The sequence below is a fragment of the Gastrolobium bilobum genome, unplaced genomic scaffold (genome assembly GCF_033153095.1).
Source record: "Gastrolobium bilobum isolate Gb01-03AN ecotype WA unplaced genomic scaffold, APGP_CSIRO_Gbil_v1 utg90892, whole genome shotgun sequence".
NCBI classification, from domain to species: domain Eukaryota; kingdom Viridiplantae; phylum Streptophyta; class Magnoliopsida; order Fabales; family Fabaceae; genus Gastrolobium; species Gastrolobium bilobum.
Genome location: NW_026895938.1, coordinates 65,754 through 91,430, shown reverse-complemented (window position 1 = coordinate 91,430; position 25,677 = coordinate 65,754). Strand labels below are relative to the sequence as shown.

Below are 25,677 nucleotides of genomic sequence, written 5' to 3'. Positions count from 1 at the left end.
GCCCAGTAAGGAAGCCGGACATGCTAGAATTAGACAAACAAACGGCCATGGAATCCCAACTGGCCACACTGATAAATGAGGTGAAGAATCTGAAAGCTGATCAAGAACAACCAAGGATGGAAGTCTTACAACTCGCAGCAACTGAGAGTGAACCTTGCTCAGCCTGTGGTGATCTCCATGATTCAGCAGACTGCCCATCCACTGCCTTGGTATGTTATGCGAAAAAATTTGGGAACAGAAACTTCACCCAATCCTGGAGGAACCATAGTGAAAGATCAGAACCATAATCCTCAATGGAGACCACCCACAAACCAAAGACCATACAACATTCAGCAGCAACAATATCAACAAGGCAACAGAAATGGAGCATATGAACCACAAAGAAGAACCAATTATGCTCTGTTCCAAAGAGATGACCAACGCATCAACACCTTGGAAAACTATGTCAAAGAATATGTCACCAGGAATGATGTTGTGGTCAGAAATATTGAATCCCACCTGGGACAGATAGCTGCCAGCCTCAACACTAGGATACCGGGAAAATTGCCAGGGACACTGAAGTTCCCTCAACATCTTCCCCAGAAACTTAAGAGGTAAGTAACATGTCTAACTAAAGACACTAAACTAAGCGCTGACTGGGAGGCAGCCCAGTTGATACCTTTGCCCTCTAACAAGGAGCAAAGTTTTAGGTGGTTATAATTAACCACAAGGCTCCAAAACAGGGAGGGAACGTCTGATGTTCAACTCTAAGTCCAAATAAGGAAAATATGTTCCGTTCCAGGAACGTAGTTTTGGGGTGGTTCATTAACCACACATTCCCATAAAAAAATACATTTATATATATATATATATATATATATATATATATATATATTGTTAATCTTAATAAATAAGTAGTATTTCTTTATAGTGCAATTTATATCTCGGTTTCTTGTGTTAAATAGATTTGCATTTTTATTATTAGGGTGTTAGTTTATTATTATTATTTAAATATAGGCAAAAAGACAAAGGGAACGTTCTCTGGCTTAGGAGATAAGAGTGACAAGGACACCTGTCCCTGCTGAGTCACTTACATATGCGCAGCCGTTATCAAATCTGCACTCATTGCAGATTTTGAGAACGTGCCCTGAAAAAGCAACTGTCTCCTCGGCCGTAAATGCAACTGCTTCTCTCTTGTTTCCATCTCTCCTACATTTTCTACCCTAAACCGTTCTGCCTCCTTACCACCATCAGTAGTAGTTGAATACCACTAACCCTGACCACTCGTTCCATAACGTTCCCTTGCCACTACCTTCTCAACTTCCTTTCTTTAACCTCCATGTCCTTAAAAACTCCTCACTTTCCCTCCCTTGCATGCTTATTTAAACTCATCTCATCTCTCCTTCAAAGCCTTACTATCTTCTGCTACCTTAGAAACTTTTGCTCTTATTAAACCCCTCCTTCTGCATTTTGCCCTAACTGCTTCTTCTTCCATAACCATGACTAGACTTTCAATAACTGTCACCCCTGTGGCTGGCCGTGGCCAAGAGCCATAACTCACTGAAGAAGTTGTACCTCTCTACCCAGAGAGGAATATCTTCTTGCAAGACAAGGTTCCTCTTCCATCATTCGTGAAGAGGGCTTTAACCAAAATCAGGTGGACCTTGTTTGCCACAGATAAACGCGAACTCAACACTGCCTTGGTGGCTGAGTTCTTATATCATGCGAAGAGGCTGCCTGAGGGGTACACCACTGATGAGGTGACTGTAAGGGGAAGAAAGTATCATTCTCCCCTTCAGCCATCGAGGAAGTACTCAATCTCCCCACCATTTCCAAATGCCCGTACCAAGAATACATAGCGAGCAGAGAGGTTTCGAAGTTCACAAGGGATGTTAAGGACCTGATCACCATTGGCAACCCTGTTTATGCTAAAAGAGTCCTCTGCAAAGGAAGCTTGAGAGACAAAGCCAGATTCTGGGCTTTGTTGGCCAACTCTAACCTTACTCCCTCCACTCATGATGCCACTGTCAAGTGGGCATTATAGGTACAACTCTACTGCATCATGAAGAATATTCCTTTTGATGCAGTACCCCTTATCTATGGCAGCTTGAAGAAGGAGATCAGGAAGACTACTGTCTACCTTCCCTGCCTAATTACGAAGCTCTGTTGAAGAGCTGGGGTAAAGACTTATTGCGATGAAGACCGAGCGACGGGGTCTGTCATCGATTTCAAAATCTGGAGTGGTCTGAGGAGCACTTATATAGAAACAGACATGCCAATCCCTGAGGAATTTAGGCGTGATGTTGTTGATGATGATGAAGAGGGCCCTGAGGCCCCAAAGAAGAAAACCACGAAGGCCACCCCTTCAAAATCAACAACCACTTCTTCCTACACCCAGGCAAGAAGAACCGTTCCCCCTCCCACCAAGGTAAAGAAGGAAGCCCTTGTTGCTACTGAGAGCAAACATGGCAAAAAGAAATCTCATGTCAAAGCTCCCCCAAGAAAGGGGGAATGTTCCAGTCAGAGGCTGGAGAGATCCTTCAGCAGCACCAAAAGGACAGAGGGAGCATCCTCTAAGAAGCTCATCACCCTCTCTGACAAGGAGGAGGACAGTGAGGACAATGAGCCTATTGCAAAAAGGCTGAAGAAAAGAGGAACGTCAAAACCTACACCAGCTACTAAGGAGACATCCCCAAGTAGCTCTACCACTTCTGAGTCCTCTGACGTTCTGTCTCCTCCACCATCACCTGCTTATTCCTCACCACCTCCAAGAACACAACAACCCTCTCCTGGGCAACAAGAAGGAGATGGAATTAAAGAAACAGATGCAGCACCTGCTGCAGAAAAACATGTGGCTCAGCAAGAAGCTCAGCCACAAAAGAAACTTGACAAAGGAAAAGGGATTCTTGTTGAATCCCCTAAAAAGAAAAAGCCAATTGCTCCCAGGTAAATCAGTCTGGGAAGGCCTTTCTCTTGCCCCATTATCCGTCCTGATACAACTGGGGACGAGGCCCTTGCTAGGGCTCTAGCAGAAGAGGAGGGCTTAGAAGTTCCTCCACTGATGGAGGAACAAATTACAACAGCCCCCTCTTCCTCAAAAATAAAGGAGGTTGCAATCAGGCAAGCACCTGAAGAACCTCCAGCTTCTGGTATTAACAACAACCAGAAAAAGAAGAAACCAGCCTCCCCCATTCCATCAATCCCCATTGCATCGAGGAGAAAATCTCAGATTGGGATTGCTGAGATTTTTGAAATGATGGGGAAGAAGATGGAGAAGCTGCTACCTGAAGCGCCATCCATTCCTCAGCTGGACATGACCAGCACTACTGAAGAGCTGAAGGCTCTAAGGAACAGATTGGATCAACTCTCATCTTCCTTCATCAAATTCCAAGAGCAACAGAAGGAAGACAGGGAGCAGCTCCTCAACACCATCTAGGCCAGCATCAAAAGCATCAATGTTGCACCTTCTGCACCTACCCTTCAAGCTGTCAGGAGTGAAATCAGAAATGCAGCTGATTCTCTGAAGTTTGCGCATTCCATGCACAACACCAGAGCTGAGAAACAACTTAGAAGACTCTACCTCCAAAACACTGAAGAACGATCAGAAACCAATGAAGCTCTCAAGGCTTTTGGTATATATTTTGAAGGGAGAATCACTCAGCTGGAAAACCGATTGGTGGATGTAGAAGGGCAGATAGTGCATATCCACAATGGCAGGATATTGATGAGATCCACTATTGTGAACTTGACTGCTGTGATCAGTGATCTACTGAAGGACGCTGAGAAGTGGCTCCCTGAAGCTGAAGTAAGAAGATTAAGAGATCAGCTTGGGAGAAGGCCACTTACGCAGGAGGAACTAGATGCTGAACAGAATTCTGAGCTGGGCAAGAGACGTCCACAATGAAAAGGAGAAAGACCCTCCTATTTTTGTTTATTCCCCATTTATTATTTTTCTGTTAATTTCCTTTTGTTTTGTTTTTCGTTCCCTAGTGTAAATTTTAACTTCTTTTTGAAATAGAAAAATCCTTTTTGTTCAAACTGTTTGGAGCATACATTTCAGTTATAGTATTGTGGCTGTGAAAATTTGAATAACCAATGGCATAAAGCACAAAGTCAATGAGTAATCATTCTTGTTCTTACCTTGAATACTTGAAATAGGAAAGGTGAAATGAATTTAATCTTCAGATTTTTGAAGGATACTGATCTGTGTGAACTAAAACTGGTAAGGATCGAAAAATGCCAAACACTTAGTCATGAGCGCGTTCCTGAGGTGTCACCATAATGAAACTTCTAAACTTGCCTTGTTGTTGTAAGTACTGCTGAAGAACAGGTGAATTTCACTAACAAGGATCAACTTCAAACACTCACCCCGTCACAATCAAACAAACATTTCCATTCAAACCACAGCACAACCCCATACACTCATACTCATCCCATGGTCAACTAAAAAGAGCAAGGAACAAATCCGAAATGAGCAAAGAGGACAAGAAGAAAAGAAAACAAAGAAAAATGGGAACAATCATTCAAAAGAATTCAGAAGAAGATACCAGAAAAGATTCCTCCAAAGGAAGAAAAGAAGGTACAAAAAGACAAGGTGTTCCCTCACCAAAAAAGTCCAGCTCTGAAACAGAAAAAAACTGAAAAATGTTCCTTGACCTAAGACCTGTGACCATTCCATTTCTAAAAACCCCCCATCAATCCTTTTCACAAAGATCCTTTGATATGAAAGACACCTGCACTTCTTAGGAAAGCAACAGATAAGCAAGTTTGAAGAATCACATCCAGGAATGGACAGAGAAACACAAGCCCTGAGTGATAGTGAGACAGAAGATCAGCAACCTTCACTTACCTTGGAACAAATTCTTTTTACTTGTCACCTATGGAAAGTAGTTCAGTATTTGAAAAGATTATGATTACTTACTGGCTCAAGTTTATGAAGTTGAGCTATTCTTTGAAATTGAGCAGCCTAAGCCACTATTTCTGAGTTGTTTAAGGACAACCAACAGTTTAGTTTTGGGGTGTTTGATGGGACAAAAACTTGTTCCCATTTAATTCCATTTTGATGGAAAAATACCATCCGTTCTCTCATCTGATAAGCAACTTTAGCACTAAAAGCACATGTTTAATATCTTTATGACAAAAATACAGTGGGAAACGGATGGAGACGTAATCCTTTGGAAAATAGATAAAAAGGGGAACAGATTGGGAACATTAAATTACCTGGTCCACTCACTCAACCTCTCTGACCACTTTGCAGGAAACGTTGAAAAGAAGGTTCCATAAAGCATAAGCGGTCCAGCAATCAATCACGAAGAAACGTGTACAGCAGGGAATAAAGGATTCTCATTGGCTAAGAGGAAAGCAAGGCATGGGGATGATCAGAAGGAAAGACAAATCTCAACAATAAGTGTCCCATCTAAGCAAGTTGCAACCCTCTGAGCACTGTTCACACCGCCCCGTCCATGCAGTCAAGAAAACAACTCCAAGGGAATTACTCGCTTTGCCATTCACTCTTCTGCATATAAATATGACATTCCAGCACGAAGAACATCATTGAATTCCTTAAGAAGAGATCACTTAGTTTATTTTGTATTTTTTCTTTTGTATAGTTTTAGTTGAAGTTAAGTGACAACACTTCTTCTCTATTCTGTATCACCCAATTGAGACTCCTCACGAGCAACAACCATATTCTCCACTTTCTATTTTGTTGTAACCTAATTTATTTCCAGTTAAATATAAATGTTATTTCTCTCTTTTCCATTGGTTATCTCTGAACTGAATCTCGGGTCTATGGGATTTCAGTTTAGAATAATTATGTTTAAAGTAGTAGCCATGGGCTAAACTATCTGTGGAACGGAAAAGCTGCAATGTTCTTAAAGAATCATTTTCAAAACTTTTGTACTGAGCTTTTGTATTTCTCTGGTTGAGTAAGCTATATTCATTGTGTATCAATGGCAATTGAACACATACTTAGAAAGGAACTTCCATAAGGAAGGGATTTCAGACAGCTTAACCAGAGGGGGAAGGCAGTGTCGTGTAAACAACACTGTTAGGTGCCTTAGGAATAAGGGACCACCTCGTTCATTTGAAGGTCTTGTGCTAAGTAACTGTTGGAGTCAAGGGAGCCATAGGAATATGGAAACTTGTGAGCCATTTAGTCCATGAGCTGAGGAATTAGAGGTTGGCAGTGAAGAGACTAGAACAAAGACAAAAGTGTTAAGTCTTGAGTAGCGAAAATAACTATTTAAGAATGGAACAGTGAATCCGTTCCTTGTGTCAAAACTGTTTTAAACCATCCACACTGTTGTCTCTTAATTACTCTTATTACTATTGTTATTTTTTTCTTCCTTTATTCAATCTTGTATCTATAAATCTCTCATGAATATTGTTGTTCTTTCTCTCAACAAGAAGGGTATCATACATAACGAAGCAATGAACTGTAGACTGAACCTACTGTTCTTGAGAAATGTTGTCAAGACAGTAGGGAACATTTGCCCAAACAGGTCAATTACTAACTTTTCTTTTCATTTTCATTCTTTATAAAATAGTTTAAGGCATTAATTAGAGTTCTATCCTTGTGGTAACGATAATCTGGGCACTAATAGTCCCTTTATTACTTGATGCGTGCATTTGCGCACTTGGGTTGAAAGTAAGAGAACACAAGTGTTTTCTCTTACTGAACTAGAACGTTCTTCATCATAATATATTTTTCACCCAACAAGCTTTTGACCCAACAGTAATCTAAGATTTAAATCAAGCATAACTACGGAAGGATATCCATGAAGGATACCAATCTTAATACGACAGCATGATAGATGGGCTTGGGCCACCATCAGAGGTACTAAAGGTTTAGAATCTACTATCCACAGGTAAACCCTATAAATAAGAGGTAAAACCTACAGGTACGCTACGCTCTCTCTTACTGTTATACTGTCACTGTGCGCACACACCCCATTTGGCAAAGCTGTTATTGTTTTCTTGTGCATAGTGATCTATTTGACTCAAGGGTATGTCATCTATAGATACCTTGGAGAGGGCACTAGATTCAAGATCATCGTACTAGTCCAATGGGCTAGACATCTCTGTCTCCAAGACAGAACACTGGCGCTGTCTGTGGGGGAAAAGACAAATTTGATATTTCCACGATTCTGACTAGAGATGACAGGCCGTACAAGGAGTAATAGCCAACAGCCACAACCTCCCAATCACTCATTGGATCCGGTTCTGGAAGAGGTGAATCAGCCCCAAAACCAACCTGAAAATGAGGTGGACTATGATGCGGTCCATGTCAGTGAGGATGTATCAGATACAGCCTCCACGCCAGCCCCTCGCAACCGAGTTGCATACCCAGCTCTGCCTCCCCCTCTTCCTCAAAATTCGATGGGCATCGCTGCTCGTGTTGCACAGGCTGCAGATCCTGACTCTCGCTTTGCACAAAATGCATTCATCGCAATCATACGGCGGCTGGAAGATATGGAAAACCGCAACAACCTCCAACAGCAAGAAGATTTCAGGAGAATTCAGGAGGAAAACACAAGGAGGATGCAAGATATGGAGAAATGCTTACTGGAGCTGAGGGGACTGGGGTCTGCAGGGATCCAAGGTCGAGATGGTAATGGCCAGAATAAGGATTATAACCCAGATAATCAAGTCCGGGTTAGGGAGGCTGAGATCCAGGGAAGGAAAAATGCAGGAACTGTTGTGGACCCAAATTTGGGAGCCATGGAATGAACAACCAGAATGTGAATATGCAACCTCCGGCTCAAAATGCTACAGCAGGAGGAAATATGCAGAGAAACAGGGATGGGACATATCTTATCCAAGATGCTGAACCTGTCAGAGGGCGTGTTGAACTCGGTGCTTACAGGAGGAAGTACAGTAGGGGGCAATACAATAACAGCCCTCTTACTGGTGAAATACTAAATGCTTCATTCCCAGAGGAATTTGACTCGGCACACCTGCCGAAGTGTGATGGAAGTCAGGACCCTCATGTCTATATAGATGCGTTCAACAGAGACATGTATATCCGAGGAATTGATGAACCAATCATATCTCAGATATTTGCTACTACCTTAATTGGAGCTGCACAAGCATGATTTTCAACCCTAACGGCTTACTCCATTGGATCTTTCGAAGAAAAAGCTCTTGTTGAATTTTGCAACGAGCAAAAAAATCTGAAATCTGAGTTCGCACTAGGAAAGATATGACAACAACCCGGAGAAACACTCCAGAGGTATCTGAACCGATTTAAAGATGTGGTGTTGCAGGTACTGGGTTTGCAGGAAAACGTCCATGTCCACCTCATTGTAGACGGGTTGGATGGATCGTCTAGGCTGGTAAAATTAGTCTATAAAGATCCTGTAAGGATGTTAGATGATTGCGGTTTCTGTGTGCTGTGGTTTCCGCCCATGATGATTGCGGTTTCACCCCACGATTGTTGCAGCTATTACTTACTCGTGCAAAGACCTTAGTGACCCTGACCTTTGCCATTCGCAAAGCCCATGATCACTAGCCATGCCTATATAAGTCTCCATCTCACATTATGTGCTTTTGTTTCCCTCCTGAGCATTGTGCCGTGCATTTCTTAGACTGTCAACGTCAATCGCATTTCTCCATCACCTCTTTCGTCAGGTATTTCGCTTATCTTCTACCTTCTATTTCCTCTATTTTGAGGTGCCTGCATTTGGCCTTTGTTCGGTAGCATGCTTTGCAAGTTTGAGTTGTTTGCCCTGCATATGTTGAACTTCCGTTAGTTTCTCCATAGTTTTCACTTTCCAGAGCTTGTGCATTACTTCTTGTCTTTCTGGTGTTTATCACATTCATCACTTTGTCTCTTTCGTCCCCCCTATGTTATCCTAGCATTTTTCAATTTTTGACCAAATGAAGGGGAAAAACCCTCCTTCTTCAGCTTTGTGTTGTAAGGGGGAGAAGGAGGAGGATTCTGAGTTTTAGAAAAAGATTTCACCTGGTGCCCATTTCTGGCTCTGGGGGATTCCAAGGATCGAGGAAGAGGAATAGGAAGCCATGCTTCGTGGTTTCCGTGTTGGTAGATCTCAGAGAAGGGCCGGGAAATCCAATAGGGAGTTAAGGCATCCCCGAGGTAGAGCTTCATCTAACCGGGATAGGGGTCGTGCGTCGCGTCCGTTTCCTCAACCCGGGGTTGAGCTGTCTCGCCAGCCCATGATTCCTCTGAGTTCGCTTTCCAACATCCGAGCTCTCCCGCATTCTTCCCCTATCCCTAGGAGTGTTCCCTGTTACTCTTGTGTCTACCTGAGTTCTAAGCTTGTCGAGCAAGGATGTGACTCGTTGGCCGAATGCACATTGGCTAGTTGCCGACATGGAGATATTATGGAATCTACTTCGGCATCTGGTGAAGCAAATGATCCCATTATGATCTCTAACTTACCGACTTCTTCATCTTCTAGTGATTCATCTGATAGCATTTTTGATTCAGGTATTCCCATTCTCGCCTGATTCAACTTTTTTCTTGGTTTAGGTATTTATTGCATCTTCCCCTCAAGAAGCTGTAGATGAGTCGGGTTCGGCTGAGTCGTGTTTTGAGTCTCCTCCTGCCTCTCTAGTATCTCAGTTTCCCGGGGTGACCTACGAGGTTTTGAACACCACATCCGAGATGAGCTCAGATGATGTTGTCGGCCTTCCCGTTAGGCAATTGGATAATTATGATATAGTCCCTCCCCGAGAAGATGAGTCGGTTTGCTCTGGGGGAGCAGAAGAAAATCCTTGTTTCTTTTTCTTTTATCGTGATGTCGTGACTCAACTTGGAATTTGATTTCCTTTGACCGAGTTCCAAATCGATATTCTTAATCATCTCCATATATCACCCACCCAACTTCACCCCAATGGCTGGGGTTTTGTTAAGGCATTTGAGCGTTTTTGTGCATATCTTGCTCTTTAGCCCTCCGTTCGCGTATTTTTTTATATTTTTCAAGTTTTTTCTTGTCGAACTGGTCGTGAACCACCGGAGAAAAAGGGTTGGGTTACCATCCGGGGTGTTCCGGGTCGTAGACTTTTTCGGGTTTATACTGAGTCCTTTAAAAATTTTAAAGACCAGTTCTTTAAAGTTGCTGCACACCCCGGTAAAGAGGTATGGTTTCTCCATAACCATGGTACCGAGGGTGTGGAGGGAAAGTTTCCCTTATGTTGGTCATCTGACCATTTCCAATTTCCTCCTTCAAGCTACAGCTTCAACGAGTCAGAGTTAAGCTCTGCCGACATCATTAGTACCATTGTCATTGGTACATACCTGCAGTCACACAAACATGTCAGTGTTGCATCCCTCATTTATAAGTCACAAGAAGAGCTTGATGCCGAATTAAGTATGTTTATTTCTACATTTATAATGCTTGTATATTGCATTTTATGACCCGATTGTCGCTTTGTTTTGTAGTTCCTGATATGGCAGGCCAACAACCAGGCGAGCAGCAAGGTGAAAAGGACGACCAGCCTAGCTGGCTCTCGATTTTAAACTGGGGGGTACCAGGGGCGCTGTTACTGACCCGACAGGCAAGAAAAGAAAAGCCCCTGATGAAAGATTGAAGAAAATTCCTTCCCTTACTGCCGAGAAGAACAAAGGAGTCCCTGGTGACAAATCCAAGGGGAATCTTGAGAAGCATGCTCCTGTTTCTTTCCAGGGCGTGTCGAAGTCGGCTATGCCCCCGCCATCCTCCGAGATTTCCAAGCATGCATTATGGAAATCCGGGATAACTGGTGCTCTCCGGGATGCTGTTTGCCCCCTTGAGATTTTCTTTAACGCTTCCCTTTTTACCTCAACGCAAGTGAGGGAATTGGAGGATATGGAGTTGCGTTGTATGAAAATGTCCACCATGGTTAAGCCACTCCTGTCTTTGAAGGATATTTATCTTTGCACCCTAAATGACCTGAATACGTGCCAAGGTGAAAAAGCCAAGGCCATTGCTGACTTATCGCAGGTGAAGGAAGAAAAGGACCAAGCTGTTCTGACGTTGGCAGAGACTAAAAATAGTTTCACCGACCTTCAAAGAAAGCATAACAAACTTCAATCCTTACATGCCTTTAATCATAAGTCTCTGACTGATTTCAAGATTATGTTCGAAAAGGTGGAGGCGGAGTTGAAGGAAGCTAAGTCCACCGCCGAAAGCTATCGAGTTGAACTCGAGAAATCAGTGGTGGGTTCTTTCAACAATGTGTTGAATCAACTGAAGGTTGTCAACCCAGAATTAGCATTTAATACAACCGGAATTCATCCCAAGGCATATGTCAGTAAGGGCTTGATTGTAGGTCCCACTCCAGAATCTCCACCTTGTGATTCTGTTACTCGGACAGAAGGCGGGGAAGAGACCATGGTAGAGGGCGGTGAAGAAGTTAGCACGCGGCCTGCTCCTCCTGCTGCATGAAGGGTCGGGATGCCGGTTTTACTCCGGTTTTTAATTGCGTTCTTTTTTGCATTTTATCGTCTTTGTTTTTTCTGCTTTACGATTTGACGTCTTGCATTTTTACATCCCGCATTCACCATAGATGCATTTATCTAGGTATTTGGATTTGCATAATCCGGCATGTTTTCCTGGAGCCATGTTCACTTTTGCTAAAAGTTTGGCTCGTCTTTGCCTTTCTTACAAGTGGGCTTCTGCCATTAGTATCTAAGTTTATAACTTAGTCAAAATTCTCATACTGCACCTTGTCCGAGTTGCCCCTCAACATTGTATTTGAGTTGCAACGCGGGTTGATTTTACGTTTTCAACCCGGTCTTTTTCGAGTTTTGCATTAATCTGTATCCGAGTTTGACCCTACACTTGGTAATTTGTCAACTCAGAATTTCACTAAACCCGTGCATCTTACGAGTTTTACATTATTGACCTAGCCGAGGTCAAAGCATTATACGGATTCCGCTTTTATGTCATTTTCCATAACGCATGTTTGTTTTGACTTTACCATTTGGGCAAGCCTGTATTAATAATGGATCCCATCTTTATTGACGTAACCATTTGCTATAAGTTGAATTTTTTAATTCAACTTTATCTAAGATAAAGACAACACTGTCACCTGTCCTTTTTGGTTCTTAGACCGAAAGAAGGAGCATTTTGACCTAATCAGAGTCACTATGACAAATTGCACTTGTATCTCGGATGTCGTATTGATGCATCAAAAATAGATAAGGACAAGTCTTTTATAAAAGAAAAAATTCCTCATTTATTGATATCAAATTATTTGCTACATGAATTTGCCCGCATATTCGACTTTAGTCAAATCCCTAATAGAGGGAAAAAACTTCATCTAGGAAACTCTGAATAAATTGAAATATTGAAATATTTAGAAGTCGGACACCAGATTTAGTTGTAATATATTTTCAGCTTATCTGCATTCCAAGTCCGTTTAATTTCTTTGCCTTCGACTGTTTCTAGGATATAGGCTCCTTTTCCGAGCTTTTCTCTAACTCGGTATGGTCCTTCCCAGTTTGCAGCTAACTTTCCGTCTCTAGCATTTTTATTTCCAATATCCGCTCTCCTGAGTACCAAATCATTTTTCTCAAAAATTCTTAGCCTCACTTTCTTGTTGTATCGGACTGCCATCTGTCGCTTGGCCATCATTTCCCGGCAGTGAGCAGTAACCCGAGCTTCGTCACCAAGGTCTAACTTGGCGGTGAGTAGCTTACTGTTCTGCTGCTCGCCTTGCTCGCTACTATTCATCTTTCTTCAAGAAGGTTCTCCAATTTCCACCAGGATCATGGCTTCGCAACCATATGTCAGTCGAAAAGGGGTTTCCCCTGTTGTAGTTTGGGTACTTGTTCTGTATCCCCAAAGGACAAAGTAGAGCTGCTAAACCCAGCTTTCTTCGGGATCGAACATTCGTTTTTTGAGACCATTCACGATTACCTTGTTTGCTGCTTCAGCTTGTCCATTTGACTGTGGGAGTTCCACATATGCAAAGCGATGTATGACTTGCAAGTCTTTCATCAGTTGTTGGAATCTTTTATCAATAAATTGTGTTCCATTATCAGTAACTACCTCGCTGGGTATCCTGAACCTGGAGACTATGTTCCGTTCAAAGAACCTTTGTACTCTAGCTGAGGTGATTGTGGTGACGGTTCTGCTTCTATCCATTTTGTGAAATAATCTACAGCCACAATCAACCACTTTAACTGCCCTTCTGCAGCTTTGAAGGGTCCCAGCAAGTCCATTCCCAATTTGAAAAAGGGCCATGGCGCCGAGATATGCTTTAGTTCTTCAGGTGGTGAAAGAATTAGCTGGGCATGCTTCTGGCAGCTATCGCATTTCTTCACATGGTCTTTAGAGTCTGCCTCCATGGTCGCCCAATAATAACCAGCTCGGAGGGCCTTTCAGGCCAAAGCTTTGCCTCCCATGTGATGTCCGTTGATTCCTTCATGTATCTCAGCCAAAACATATTGTGCTTCATTCGAGTTTATGCATTTCAGCATGGGTACGTGCAACCCCTTTCTAAACAGCTGATCCTTCACAACTGTGTATTGTGTCGCATCTCGGACCAACTTCCTGGATTCCAGTCGATCTTCTGGAAATATTCCTTTCTCAAGGTATGCCACTGATATGCCTCCAACATATATATGATTTTAAGCCAAAAAGATAAAGAATCTTGATCAATCTTGGATAAAAGGGCTAGAATTTTTATTAAATTGATAAATCCTAATCAGATATCTTGTCACTGATTTTCTTATATTTTTGTAGGAAAAAGTACAAGAAAGGGGCCCAATTGAGCATCACAGAAAAACACAAGATTTGATCCACCAAGCTAGCAGCGCAAAGATACTGAATCCAAACAAAAATCTCACGTTATCAGCGCGAGATCCGCGCTAGTTTTAAATCTTATATCAGAATGTATCTGGAGGATATTGAAATCGAGAGATATGATCAAGATTTGAATCAGAGGGAAAATCTTTAACGTACCTCAGATTGTATCAGAGAAGATTGGACCAAGATACAAGATGAAGATTTGATCAAGATTTCTAAGCAAGGCCTAAACTTTATAAATAGATACTCAGACCTCAGAGCAAACAATCTTTGGCTGGAGAGAATTGTGAGACCTGAGAATTGAGAGAGTTCTTGGAGACTCACGCTGGAGATCAGGATTCCACCGGAGTTGAAGACTGAAGACCATTGAGCTTTCTTCTTCTTTTTCTTTTCTTTTTCTTTCATGAACAATTTTTATTTGAATTTGTTTAAGCCAGTTATGTCTGGCTAATTTCTTATTGTAGTTGGGATCACGGACCCGATGTGAATCCTTTATACTTTCTATATTGTTTTTGTATGTTAATTAGTTAGTTTGTTTTATTCTGCCTGTATTAATTCTTCCATACTTTGTTTAGAATTGGCCACTCTAAATTATAGGGCTTTGAGGGTTAGGACTCACAATAGACATATTGGGGTTTTAATCTGGACAAAGGTAGAATAACAATTTGTGCATGACCTAGACATAGGCTTACATAGATTGCAGACTTATAATTCATTTGCTTAATGCTTAATTTAAGAAGGATTACTAGGACACTAGGATTCTAATTAAGTTAAAGGGTTGAAATCACTAAGACATTAGGGTTCAACTAATTTATAGGAAAATAATGAATTGTCTGAGACCGCCAATTAGTTAATTATAAAATACAATATAGGAATATAAGGGAGGATCGGAGGTGAAGAGAATCCTGGCTACAGTTTTTATTCTTGATTTTAAACTCAATTCTTATTCTTATTAGCTTTTTAATTAATTTCTTTTACTGTTATCTTTCTTTGAATTCCTAATTAAATCTTGGTTACCTTTGAAAACACATTTTGGATGCGTCTAACTTAGATAAAAGCGGTGAAAATATTGCTTGAATTTAGTCCTCGTGGGAACGATACTCTTACTTAATCACTTTATTACTTGTACGACCGGTATACTTGTCGTGTTCGCAACAACCACTATGGGTTGTCTCCAGTCATTTGCCGAGGTAATAACCATCATGCAACTTGGCATTGTTATGCTTTGTTGTACCACAGTTCTGCGGTTGCCTGGGTTTTTGGTACTTGCCAATTTAGACAAGATATCAGCTCGGCAATTTCCCCTCGAGGAATATGAGTGACCTGTACTTCATCGAAGTCGGCCATTATTTCTTGAACCTTACTCAGGTACTTCATCAGTAGAGGACCTTTGGCCTGGTACTTTCCTTCTATCTGCAAAGTTACCAACTGTGAGTCACTGAAGATTTTCACCCTCTTAGCTCCGTGTTCTTTAGCCTGCATCAACCCGGCTATCAGAGCTTCGTATTCTGCTTGATTATTCGAAGTCGGGAATCCCAAATTCAAGGAGTGCTCCATTGTTACTCCTTCTGAGCTTTCAAGTCTGATTCCTGCTCCACTTCCTTTATCATTAGAGGATCCGTCTACGTAGACCTTCCATGCATCCCCAGATTCGCTATGTTCCGGGTTCATTGGTGTTAGCTCCATTATGAAGTCGGCCAGAGCTTGTGACTTGATGGCCTTCTGACTTTCGTAAGCTATGTCATACTCATTGAGCTCAATTGCCCAGTTAGTCATTCGTCCTGCCACGTCCGGCTTGTGCAACACCTCTCGTATAGGCTGATTGGTCCTGACTATTATTTGATGTCCCTGAAAATATGGCCGCAATCTTCTAGCCGTGATTAGTAAAGCAAAAGCCACCTTTTCTAGCTTTTGATATCTGACCTCTGCACCTTGCAAAGCTCTACTGATAAAGTAAATCGGCTCCTGGCCTTTATAAGTTTCCTTGATCAGGACTGCACTTATTGCCTCTTCCCCCACAGCCAGATACAGGATCAGAATGTCTCCTGGATCTGGCTTTGAGAGCACTAGTGGAGTTGCGAGACATCTTTTGACTTTGTCGAACGCGGCTTGACACTCCGGGTTCCAGCCTTTCTATTGCTTCCTTCTTTAATAGTTTAAAGAATGGGAGGGCATTCTCAGGAGACTTTGGTAAGAAACGGGTTAATGCAGCTAATCGACCGGTTAATTGCTGAACCTCCTTCTTATTCTGTGGCACCTTCATATCAAGTACCGCCTTGCACTTGTCTGGGTTTGCTTCAATTCCTCTATGGGTTAACATGAAACCCAAAAACTTTCCAGCTGGGACTCCGAAAGCACACTTTACCGGGTTTAGACGGATTTGATATTTCCTGAGTTTTGGAAAAGTTTGTTCGAGATCCTGGACATGGTTTGTCATATCAAATGACTTGACGATCATATCGTCAATGTATACTTCCACGTTTTTGCCCAGCTGATCCTCAAACACGCTATTCATCATCCTTTGATGAGTTGCCTATGAGTTTTTAAGCCCAAACGGCATCACATTGTAGCAATAGTTGGCCTTTTCAGCAATAAATGCGGTTTTTTCTTGATCTCCTGGGTACATTGGAATCTGGTTGTATCCAGAATATGCGTCCATGAAAGACAGCAATTGAAATCCAGCCGAGTTGTCTACCAGCAGGTCTATGTTTGGCATAGGGTAGGAGTATTTTGGGCAGACCTTGTTCAAGTTCGTATAATCAGTACAGACTCTCCACTTCCCGTTTGGTTTTTTCACCATCACCACGTTTGCCAGCCATGTTGTATACTGTATTTCCCGAATGAACCCCGCGTCCAGTAATTCCTTCACATGTTCTTCCTGGACTTCCTTCCTTTCCAGTCCCAACTTCCTTTTCTTTTGAGAAACTGGTGTGGATCCGGGATAAACTACCAACTTGTGGCAGCAGAAGGCAGGGTCTATCCCTGGGATCTCTGATGATCTCCAAGCAAATACATCCGTATTATTTTTGAGGAACCCAGCTAACTCTTGCTTGATCCGAGGATCTATAGTCTTACCAATTCGGGTAAACTGACCAGCTTCTTTCCCCACTGCAAGATCTTCTAATTCTCCATCGGGCTCAGGTCTCGGGATTACTTCTTCTCTCATGTCTAGTTCAACCACGTTGACCGGCTTCCTTGAGTGTTGAGGAATTGTGTTCTTGCCGAGTTTATCCCCTGGGTGAATCCAGGGTAGACTCGAATGTCCGCCTTCATTTTCTTTGACGGTGTCAAAATAGCATCTCCTGGACTCCTTTTGATCTCCACAAACAGTAATTATTTCATTCTTACTGCTCACCATTTTTATTTTTTGGTGCTTTGTAGAAACCAGCATGTCCCACTGGTGTATGGTTGGTCTTCCCAGAATTATGTTATATTCGGATGGGAAGTCAGCCACAATGAATTTGACCCGTTCTGATTTGAATGCTTCTTTTGTTCCCAAGGTCAACCTGAGGTCTATGTAGCCTTTAGGAGGTGTATGCTCTCCATTAAATGCTATCAAAGTCGTTTTGCAAGGTTTGAGGTCCTCCACTTCTAGGTTCATCTTTTTGAAAGCGTCCCAGAGTATGATGTCGGCACTACTCCCTGCATCCACAAAAATTTTCTTAACCCGGCAATTTACCAAGGTTCCAGCAATGACTAACCCATCTACATGTCCCGGCAATACACCATGCATGTCCTCTTTTGTGAAGTACAAAAGGAAAGGGTCTGGTTTGCTCAGGTCTTCCTTGAATTTAGGACGGTCTCGGACAGATAGTACCTCTTTCAAATACTTTCTTCTGGCACTTACCGTGTCTCCTCCTCTTCCCATGGCTCCACTAATTACATTGCAATCAAATTCCGCTTTCGGGAACTCATCATGGTTGGAATCATTTTTCTGATTTCGTTCCTCCTTGTTTTTCTTTTCAGGAACCGGGCTTTTACTTCTAGTTCTGTTTCCCGACTTCCTTTTGTTATTTTTGGAACCCTGAGTTTTGATCACGTATTGGCGTAACCTTCCATCTCGAACAAATTTCTCCACAGCATCTCGGAGATCCCAGCATTGGTCAGTGGTAAGACCCGGTCCGTCATGAAATGCACAGTATTTGGACTTGTCCAAACCTCCTCTGTCGAATATGAGCCGGGGTCTTTCTACCTTCTTCATTTCCATCAATGCCACTTCCCTCCAGATTTGAGAGCGTGGTGCATTCAACGATGTGTACTTCTCGTATCTTCCAACTCGATCCCGGCCATCCGAGATTCGGGCCCAAGACTCCTTTTTCTTGTTATCAACCCGTTCCTTTCCTTTCGGGGCCGGGCTTCTCCTTCTTGGGCTAATTCTTTTGCCCTCGTCAGATTGCGCATTGGCAATTTCCATTTGCTCAAGTTCGAGGTATTTTTTCGAACGAGTTCTGAATTCTTCCAACGTCTTCACCGGGTCCTTATAGACCGACTTGGCTAGCCTGGATGTACCGTCCTAACCAGCCACAATGAGATGTACGTGGACATTTTCTTGTAAACCCGGCACCTGCAACGCAGCATCCTTGAAACGATTGAGGTATCTCAGGAGGGTTTCTCCAGGTTGTTGATGTATCTTTCCAAGTGAGAACTCGGACTTCGGGTGTTTCTTACTTGTTGCAAAGTTTAAGAGGAACATTTTCCCAAATTCCTTAAAAGACCCAATGGAGTTGGCAGGTAAGGTAGAGAACCATGTCTGCGCAGCCCCAGTCAGGGTTATGGCAAATATCTGAGATATAAGAGGCTCGTCTATCCCTCGGATGTACATGTCCGTGTCAAAAGCATCAATATGGACCTGTGGGTCTTGACTTCCATCATATTTCGGCAAACGTGCCGAATCAAAGTCTTCTGGGAAGGGTACATTCAAAATTTCCCCAGTGAAGGGGCTGTTGTTATACTGCCCACTGCTGTATTTTCTTCTGTAGGCACTTGATTTCACCCATCCTCGAACTATCTGCTCGTCTCGGCGAAGGCGAGTTCCATCCTGGTGTCCCTGCCCATTTGCTTCTGTTGAAGCGTTTTGAATCATGGGCTGCAGAGGAGCGTTTTGTCCCTCCAACATCTGGTTTTCCAGGTTCGGACTTGTCGTGTTCGCCGGATTGGGCCTTTCACGGTTTTCCACCTCTATAACCCGATTCTGATGAACCGAGTTGCAATTTCCTTCCCGGCCATTGGCATTCTGGCCTTCGTTTCCTCCAGTCAAACCCATTAAGCGTTGTTACAGGTCTCGCTATCCCCTGGAACTTTCCTCTCGTATTGTTCAGAAATCTTGTTGCCGCTGGAGGTTATTGCGATCTTCCAACTCTGCCATTCGCTGCATAATTGAAGCGAATGCATTCTGAGCCAGTCGAGTATTTGGATCGGCTGACTGGGCAATACGCGCAGTAAGATCCTCAGGGCGCTAGGGAGGGTTGTTCCTCACTGGAGCCATGATTGGATCAGGACCCCTATCACGACGCACTGGAGTGGAAGCAGTGTCGGAGACATCTTCGCTGACATGGACGTGATCATAATCCACGTCGTTTCCTAGCTGGTTTTGAGGCTGATTTACCTCTTTCAAGACTGGATCCAGCGGTTGATTCTGGTTTTGGGGTAACTGTTGGCTACTGCTCCTTGTTTGGATTGCCATCCTTTGTCAGATTGGTGGGAACTTCAAATTCAGAGAAGAATTCCCCACAGACGGCGCCAATGTTCTGTCCTTGGGACAGAAATGTCTAGCCCAATAGGCTGGTATGTTTCTCTTGGATCTAATGCCCTCTCCAAGGTATCTATAGATGAGATACCCTTGAGTCAAGTACTGTGCACAGAATACTATAACGGCTTTAGCGAATGGGGTGTGTGTGTGCGCACAGTGACAACATAACAGTAAGAGAGAGAGCGTAACGTACCTTTAGGGTTTACCTTGTATTTATAGAGGTTACCTGTGGGTAGCGTGGATGGGCCTTTGGTGCCTCTGGTGAGGGCCCAAGCCTGCTTGCTATGCTGTCGTATTAGGATTAGTATCCTTGATGGATATCTATCCATAATTATTATTGATTCAGATCTTGGATTGTCCTTTGTTGGGCCTATCAATTAGGCCCCTTATATGGATCCATAACACCTTTGTTGGCACAATGAATTCCTCAACGAATAATGCATGTTGTCAAAATTTTAAGTTTACCTCCCCTCTTACACTCAAAAATAGCAGAAATAGAATATTATGTACAAGAAAAAAATGGTTATAATTAAACAATAAAGACTAAACAAATGTACAAAGAAAATTATTTCGTGTCCTAAAATTATTATTATTTATTTAATACTTAAATTAAAAAAATTACTTTCTCCTATTATGTTTTTTATTGTGTAACTATGTCTTTCATTATAAAATATAATAATTTTGATTAAAATGACACAATTCTATATTTTTTAAAAGAACAAATACTAATTTTTTTAAATAAAATTTTAATTATAAGTTTTAAATAAAATAAGTAATCCAAAGGCATGTCATTTAAAAATGAAAATAACTTTTCTTCACTGCATACTTTATTTAAAAAAATTGAAAATAAAAAACTAAAACCCCTTCAGGCATTTGGTTCAAGCTTTTTATTTGGTTTCCCATCTAAATGAAATTGGCTTTCAATGATTCACTTGTTTGGTAGATAGAATCGAAAAATTGTGCTAGGCTTCTCCTTTCCCCCATCCTTCCACAATCATGTGCAAAACGGTAGCGAAATCACTGTTGCAAATGACCAATGTAAGGGTAGTATTTCTAGAAAAGGCTGGACAACCTCAAAAAGATGAAGGAACACGTTACCGTATTACTATCGGCTACAAACTTCGAATATTAACCCTCGATTACTGACGGTCGGTGATGGGGATTGGAAAGTGAAACTTAGGAGCTCCACCACAATCCCCAACCTGGGTTTCCCTCTATACCTCATGGGGTTCATACTAGCAATGAGCCAATGACCTTCTTGTGAACAACCTTAATAGACTTGTAGAGAAGATCTGGGGTGGGAACAATGGGCAAAGTGGGAAAGAACCTTGCATGAAAGTAAGAATATGAGGAATTGGCCATCTGGGTCTAACCTTATCAGAGATTTTGCACATGGGTGCCACCAAGATAGCACCTTGGAACCCTTTTGGATCAGCAGAATGTATCATGAGGCAAATGGCACCACCCATTGACTCACCATAGAGAAAACAATGCAACCCATTAAAGTTAGGGTCTTTTTTGATGGAAGTGAAGAAGGAGAGACAATCCTGTACCACGAGGTCCACGCTAGGGACGAAGGCCTTGAGGCCTTGCGATTGGCCATGACAATATTAAGTCCGTCCGATGTGAGTTGCAGGCGACTGGTAGAGGAGAAGTACTGTTGTTGTTTTAACCCATCATCGGATTCAAAAATTAAATCAGGGTTATTTTTGGTATTTCAACATATTTACCCATCATTATTTCATCTTCAACCAAACAAAGACTGACAAAATTTAACTCAATTTCCCTAGTAAATTTTGACCAACCAAACAACTTTCTTTTAACTTTCTTACCAAATTCATTTTCTAACCATTTCTCTAATAATTATATTTCTTTAATATTTAAAAAAAATTTCCTCGAACAAAAGCTCCATCAGTCTCTAGTCTCTGCAAGTATGTGAAGACAAAAGTTTGAGTTAAAATTCTATTGTCATTTTCACGCCCATAAGCTATGAGGTCATTGGTTAGTGGAATTCTGAAATGCTTCTGAGGACAGGAAAGAGGGAAACCAGAGAAAGACGATCAGATCCATTAGTCGAACAAAACTTTGGTGCAAAAAGTGAAAAACATTTTTTCATTTAAATTCAGCTTTTGATTTATATTACTATCTAAGTCCTAAAAAAATTTCCGGAACGTATCATATATCTGCTGCATTGTAGATTTTTTCCCATTCGTCCATCCTGTAGGCGATGATATCAATGTCAGAGAACAGTGCTGAAAGGAAAGAAATTCGACGAGAAACAAAGCATGAACGACAACCACAAACACCTCCCTCAGACCCTCACGGCTCACACTATTCCTAAAACAACTCCAACAAATCTCCACCACAAGATCTCTCACCCCACTACATAGAACCACCCCTAGATACACCAAGTACAAATCACCATTTAAAAAAAATGTGATTAGACTAAATGGGGTGCAATTAGATCTAGTGCAATTTCAATAATTGCACGAGAAATTATTTTTTATTTTTATTTTTTACTTCCGAGGTTCTTAAAAGGTTTTACTAGCTTAGCATGACTTTTTTCATCATATAAAGCAAGGATCATGCTCGTACAATGAACGCGTCTTTGTTTATTTTATTTTATTAAATTACACTTTTCTAATAATAAAAAAAAATAAGTTATTCTACCTATCATTTTTTTGTTTACCTTTGTTTATCACCCTCCAACACCGTTAAATCATAATCTCAAGAAGAGAGAAAAAGATAAATGTTAGTTAAGATTCTGATCTAATAATGTTGAAAGATGATAGACAAAAGTAAGCAAAAAAAAAATGATAAATAAAATAACTTATCCCTAAAATAAATTATAACCAAGCAAGTAACTAGTCCGGGTGAGGATTACTAGATTAGCTCCCAGATTGTAAGGGCCGATACATAACGCGGTGCATGTTCAGAGTACAGTATGATAATATTAATGGTATCAACTATCAAGACTATCCGAGGCTAGGGGTGGCAAATGGCTCGTAACCCGCACAAAACGAGTCGGGTTGGGTTGACAAAAATGAGCTGCAAGTTCGATTTAGCCCGACTTGAGTCAACTCGGGCTCAAACGAGTCAGCTCGCAGGTTGAACGAGCCAGCTCGCGGGTTACTCTTTTTTTTTTTTTAATAAAATACAATGGACTTTACTGATGGATTCTCCACTGATGGACTTTACTATATTGGTCGCTTTTGCAAGTCCTTTTTTTTCATGATTGGCTTTTAATTCTAGATGCTTATCGTTGAAATATATAATGGATTTCTTTTATTTTTTATTTTTTGACTTTATATATATTTTATGGTTATCGTGAGTTAGAATAATTCAGAAAATCATGATAACTGACTCCTGTTATTCGTGGAGTAGTTTGTGTTTCATTTAATGTTTTTGGATTTTGTAAACTACTCTACTTGTAGTTGGACTGCAAAATACAATAATTTTATACAGGAGAACAAACCACAAAAATTAAATTTTTTGAGCCAACCCTCAAGACAACCTGCGAGCCAATATTTTGAGCTAACCAACCCGCGAGCCAACCCACTAGCATCATTTCGAGCTAACTCGCGAGCTTTTTTTGAGCCAACTCGTGAGCTTTTTTACGAGCCAACCCGCGAGCTGATTATCGAGCCAACCCTAACCCGACTCGGGTCGAGCCGGGTTGAATTTCCTGACTCATTTTTTTTTTCGAACCAACCTGACCCAACCCATTTCCATTTTTTCCGGCTAAATGTGGGTTGGGCCGGATCGAGCCGGGTTGACCCGTTTTGCCAACCCTATCCAGGCAACACCAAGGATGTTGCTTTAAAATTTAGAATAATGTTACTGACATATACATTACTTGGGATAAATTATAGTTAATTACTATTATTTTCCTACCTCTTATTATTAATTTTATTATTGTTAGATCAAAATTTAAATTTAATTAATTTTTATTTATTCTGATTTTACTAAAAGAAAAATAACGTAAAATGACGTGCTTCTTGATAAAGTACATTATTCTTCCATTTATTTTTATTTTTTTTTTATAACAAAAGTACATTATTCTTCCATTTATTTTCACGATTCATTTGGTTGTTGTGAGGTTGTAGGGCATGACACGCACATATCCTCAGTGTTACACGCAACTATCTTACAACCTTGAAAGGAAAAGGAAAAAAATTGCCATCACGCAACCACTAGTTCACCTCCCTTGTCTCTCGAGTTTCATCCTTCCAGATCAAAAGAGTATTTGGAACTGCTGGGTACTGCCTTTTCACCCTGATATTTTCATTCATGTCATAATTCGATGTGTGATGTGTCAATAGTATTATCTCATTAATAGACTTCCAAACACCGAAAGAAAATACCCACATAATAGTCGTATAATTGAAAAAAAAAAAAAAAAAAAGAGCTAAGAAAGCTTACATCACCATCACAACATTTATATTAAAATACGATAAAGAAAAAAAAATCGATTTTAATACACAACAATTTACTAACAAAACTAGAATTTGCTACACTAGAGAGGAAAACATAGTCGACAAGGAAGATCCTGAAATTATAAATTATAGTATAAATTTACAGATTAACATTTCTGACGAGGAAATAAAAATATCTTAATAGACACATAAAAATATATAAATTTTACGTGAAAAAAAGAGAAAATAATAAAAACATGAACATATAATTTTATCAAAATATTAAACAGCATGATAAACAATAAAATTACAAAAAATTATTCTTATAATTTTTCAATATATAATCATTACTATTCACGTTTCATCTAAAAATGTACCCTCTATTACAAAAAAAATAAAAATAAAAATGTACCCTCTAACTGTAGAGTATAGACGCCAAATTCACCGCAATCTAATGGTCAAAACCCAAACCCAGAAGTGCTGTAAGCTGTTAAGATTAGTAGAGGTTTAATAATCGAAGATCTCAAATATCTTAGTGCTACAACTAGTGCTGTAAGCTGTTAAGATTAGTAGAGGTTTAATAATCGAAGATCTCAAATATCTTAGTGCTACAACCTCGTCGATCATATGGCTGAGAAACTGTTTCACCAACATTAAATGCCGGCAGATGCTCTACCATGCGGCCTCGGCCACTCCTTCGACGGCGGTTCTCCGCCGCTCACCACCTCCTCTCTCCACTCTCCACCGCACCTCCGTTGAGATGCCGAACTGTTCGAACCCTCCTGCTTTTACAAAAAGAAAAATAAAATTGGTTTCCCCCAAATTCGATAACGGTCATGATTTCAAAAACCTAAAATAATTATTCCTCGTTCGAAACAAAAGAAAGAAAATAAACCTGGAGATCACGATCCGAAGCATCATCCTCACGCTGTCGTTTCAACGAGGTTGCTGTCGTTACAGGTTCAGAAACAGATCCATCGCCGTTGTCGTTACACCAGCTAGCCGATGAACATTCACTGCTGGAGGAACTCGCCGCCGGCGGAGGTGACGTCAAGGACCACGGCACCACCTGATTGTCTCCGTCTTCGCCGCCGGAAAAATCGTCGTCGTCCTCCGTGTCTACATCGTCGTCATTGTCTCCTTCACTCTCCTCTGCTTCTTCTCCGGTAGTTCCGGTGGCGCAACGCTCGCAGACGGAGACGGTGTTGCCGAGCCTAGCGCCGGTGGCTTTCCACGGCGTCGGGGAGCGGCACGCGTCGCAGAGAAGGGTCCTGGAGTGCCTTGCGACCAAGAAATTTGCACCGTGTACCTTGGCGTCGCAGTCCCAGCATAAGCTTGCCTGGTCTGACTCACAGAAGGTCCTCGCCGGAACTTTGCACAACTCACAGTTCCTCATTTTGTTTCTCTCACTTTTTTTTTTTTGGAGATTTTATTTTTCTGTCTATTTTCTCTCACTACTGGTGGATGAAGAAAGAAGGAAGAAAAAGAGAAGTTGTAACGTGTTGACGTAACTCATAAAATAAAATCCCTGGTTTTCCGTTGGATCCCGAAACTGCCCCTCTGCTGTGTATTGTACTGTACAGTTCGATTTTCACTCTAACTCCAAACTTTCCCTTGAATATTATGAACACCTATTACAAATTAATAATATTTGAAGATTAAACCAATTTGTTGGTGTCTTTTCCTTCAGTAATTCTCCTTATACACTATTTTTTTCTTTCTTATACTAATTTATATTCAGTTGCAAGAACGTGTGCTTTGAGTCTAGAAACTA

At 41.3% G+C, this 25,677-nt stretch overlaps 2 protein-coding genes across 2 annotated transcripts; one reads left to right on the top strand and one right to left on the bottom strand.

Moving 5' to 3' along the window:
- The first annotated feature begins 2,251 nt into the window (after window positions 1-2,251).
- On the top strand, window positions 2,252-3,415 carry LOC133296883 (uncharacterized). Its single transcript, XM_061495929.1, has 2 exons — window positions 2,252-2,925; window positions 3,001-3,415. The coding sequence occupies exons 1-2, from the start codon at window positions 2,252-2,254 to the stop codon at window positions 3,413-3,415; spliced, it is 1,089 nt and encodes a 362-aa protein (XP_061351913.1).
- Window positions 3,416-24,185: 20,770 nt separating this feature from the next.
- On the bottom strand, window positions 24,186-25,378 carry LOC133296885 (zinc finger protein CONSTANS-LIKE 9-like). Its single transcript, XM_061495931.1, has 2 exons — window positions 24,799-25,378; window positions 24,186-24,685 (listed from the first exon to the last, which is right to left on the bottom strand). The coding sequence occupies exons 1-2, from the start codon at window positions 25,297-25,299 to the stop codon at window positions 24,557-24,559; spliced, it is 630 nt and encodes a 209-aa protein (XP_061351915.1). The 5' UTR covers window positions 25,300-25,378; the 3' UTR covers window positions 24,186-24,556.
- Window positions 25,379-25,677: the final 299 nt, after the last annotated feature.

What these genes read in the sequence shown, in the direction of transcription:
- LOC133296885 (XM_061495931.1), bottom strand. Translation starts at nt 25,299, where the DNA reads ATGAGGAACTGTGAGTTGTGCAAAGTTCCGGCGAGGACCTTCTGTGAG. An exon ending in CTTCGGATCGTGATCTCCAG is followed by an intron (nt 24,686 to 24,798) that starts GTTTATTTTCTT and finishes TTGTAAAAGCAG; the next exon opens with GAGGGTTCGAACAGTTCGGC.
- LOC133296883 (XM_061495929.1), top strand. Translation starts at nt 2,252, where the DNA reads ATGCCAATCCCTGAGGAATTTAGGCGTGATGTTGTTGATGATGATGAA. An exon ending in AAAAAGCCAATTGCTCCCAG is followed by an intron (nt 2,926 to 3,000) that starts GTAAATCAGTCT and finishes GGCCCTTGCTAG; the next exon opens with GGCTCTAGCAGAAGAGGAGG.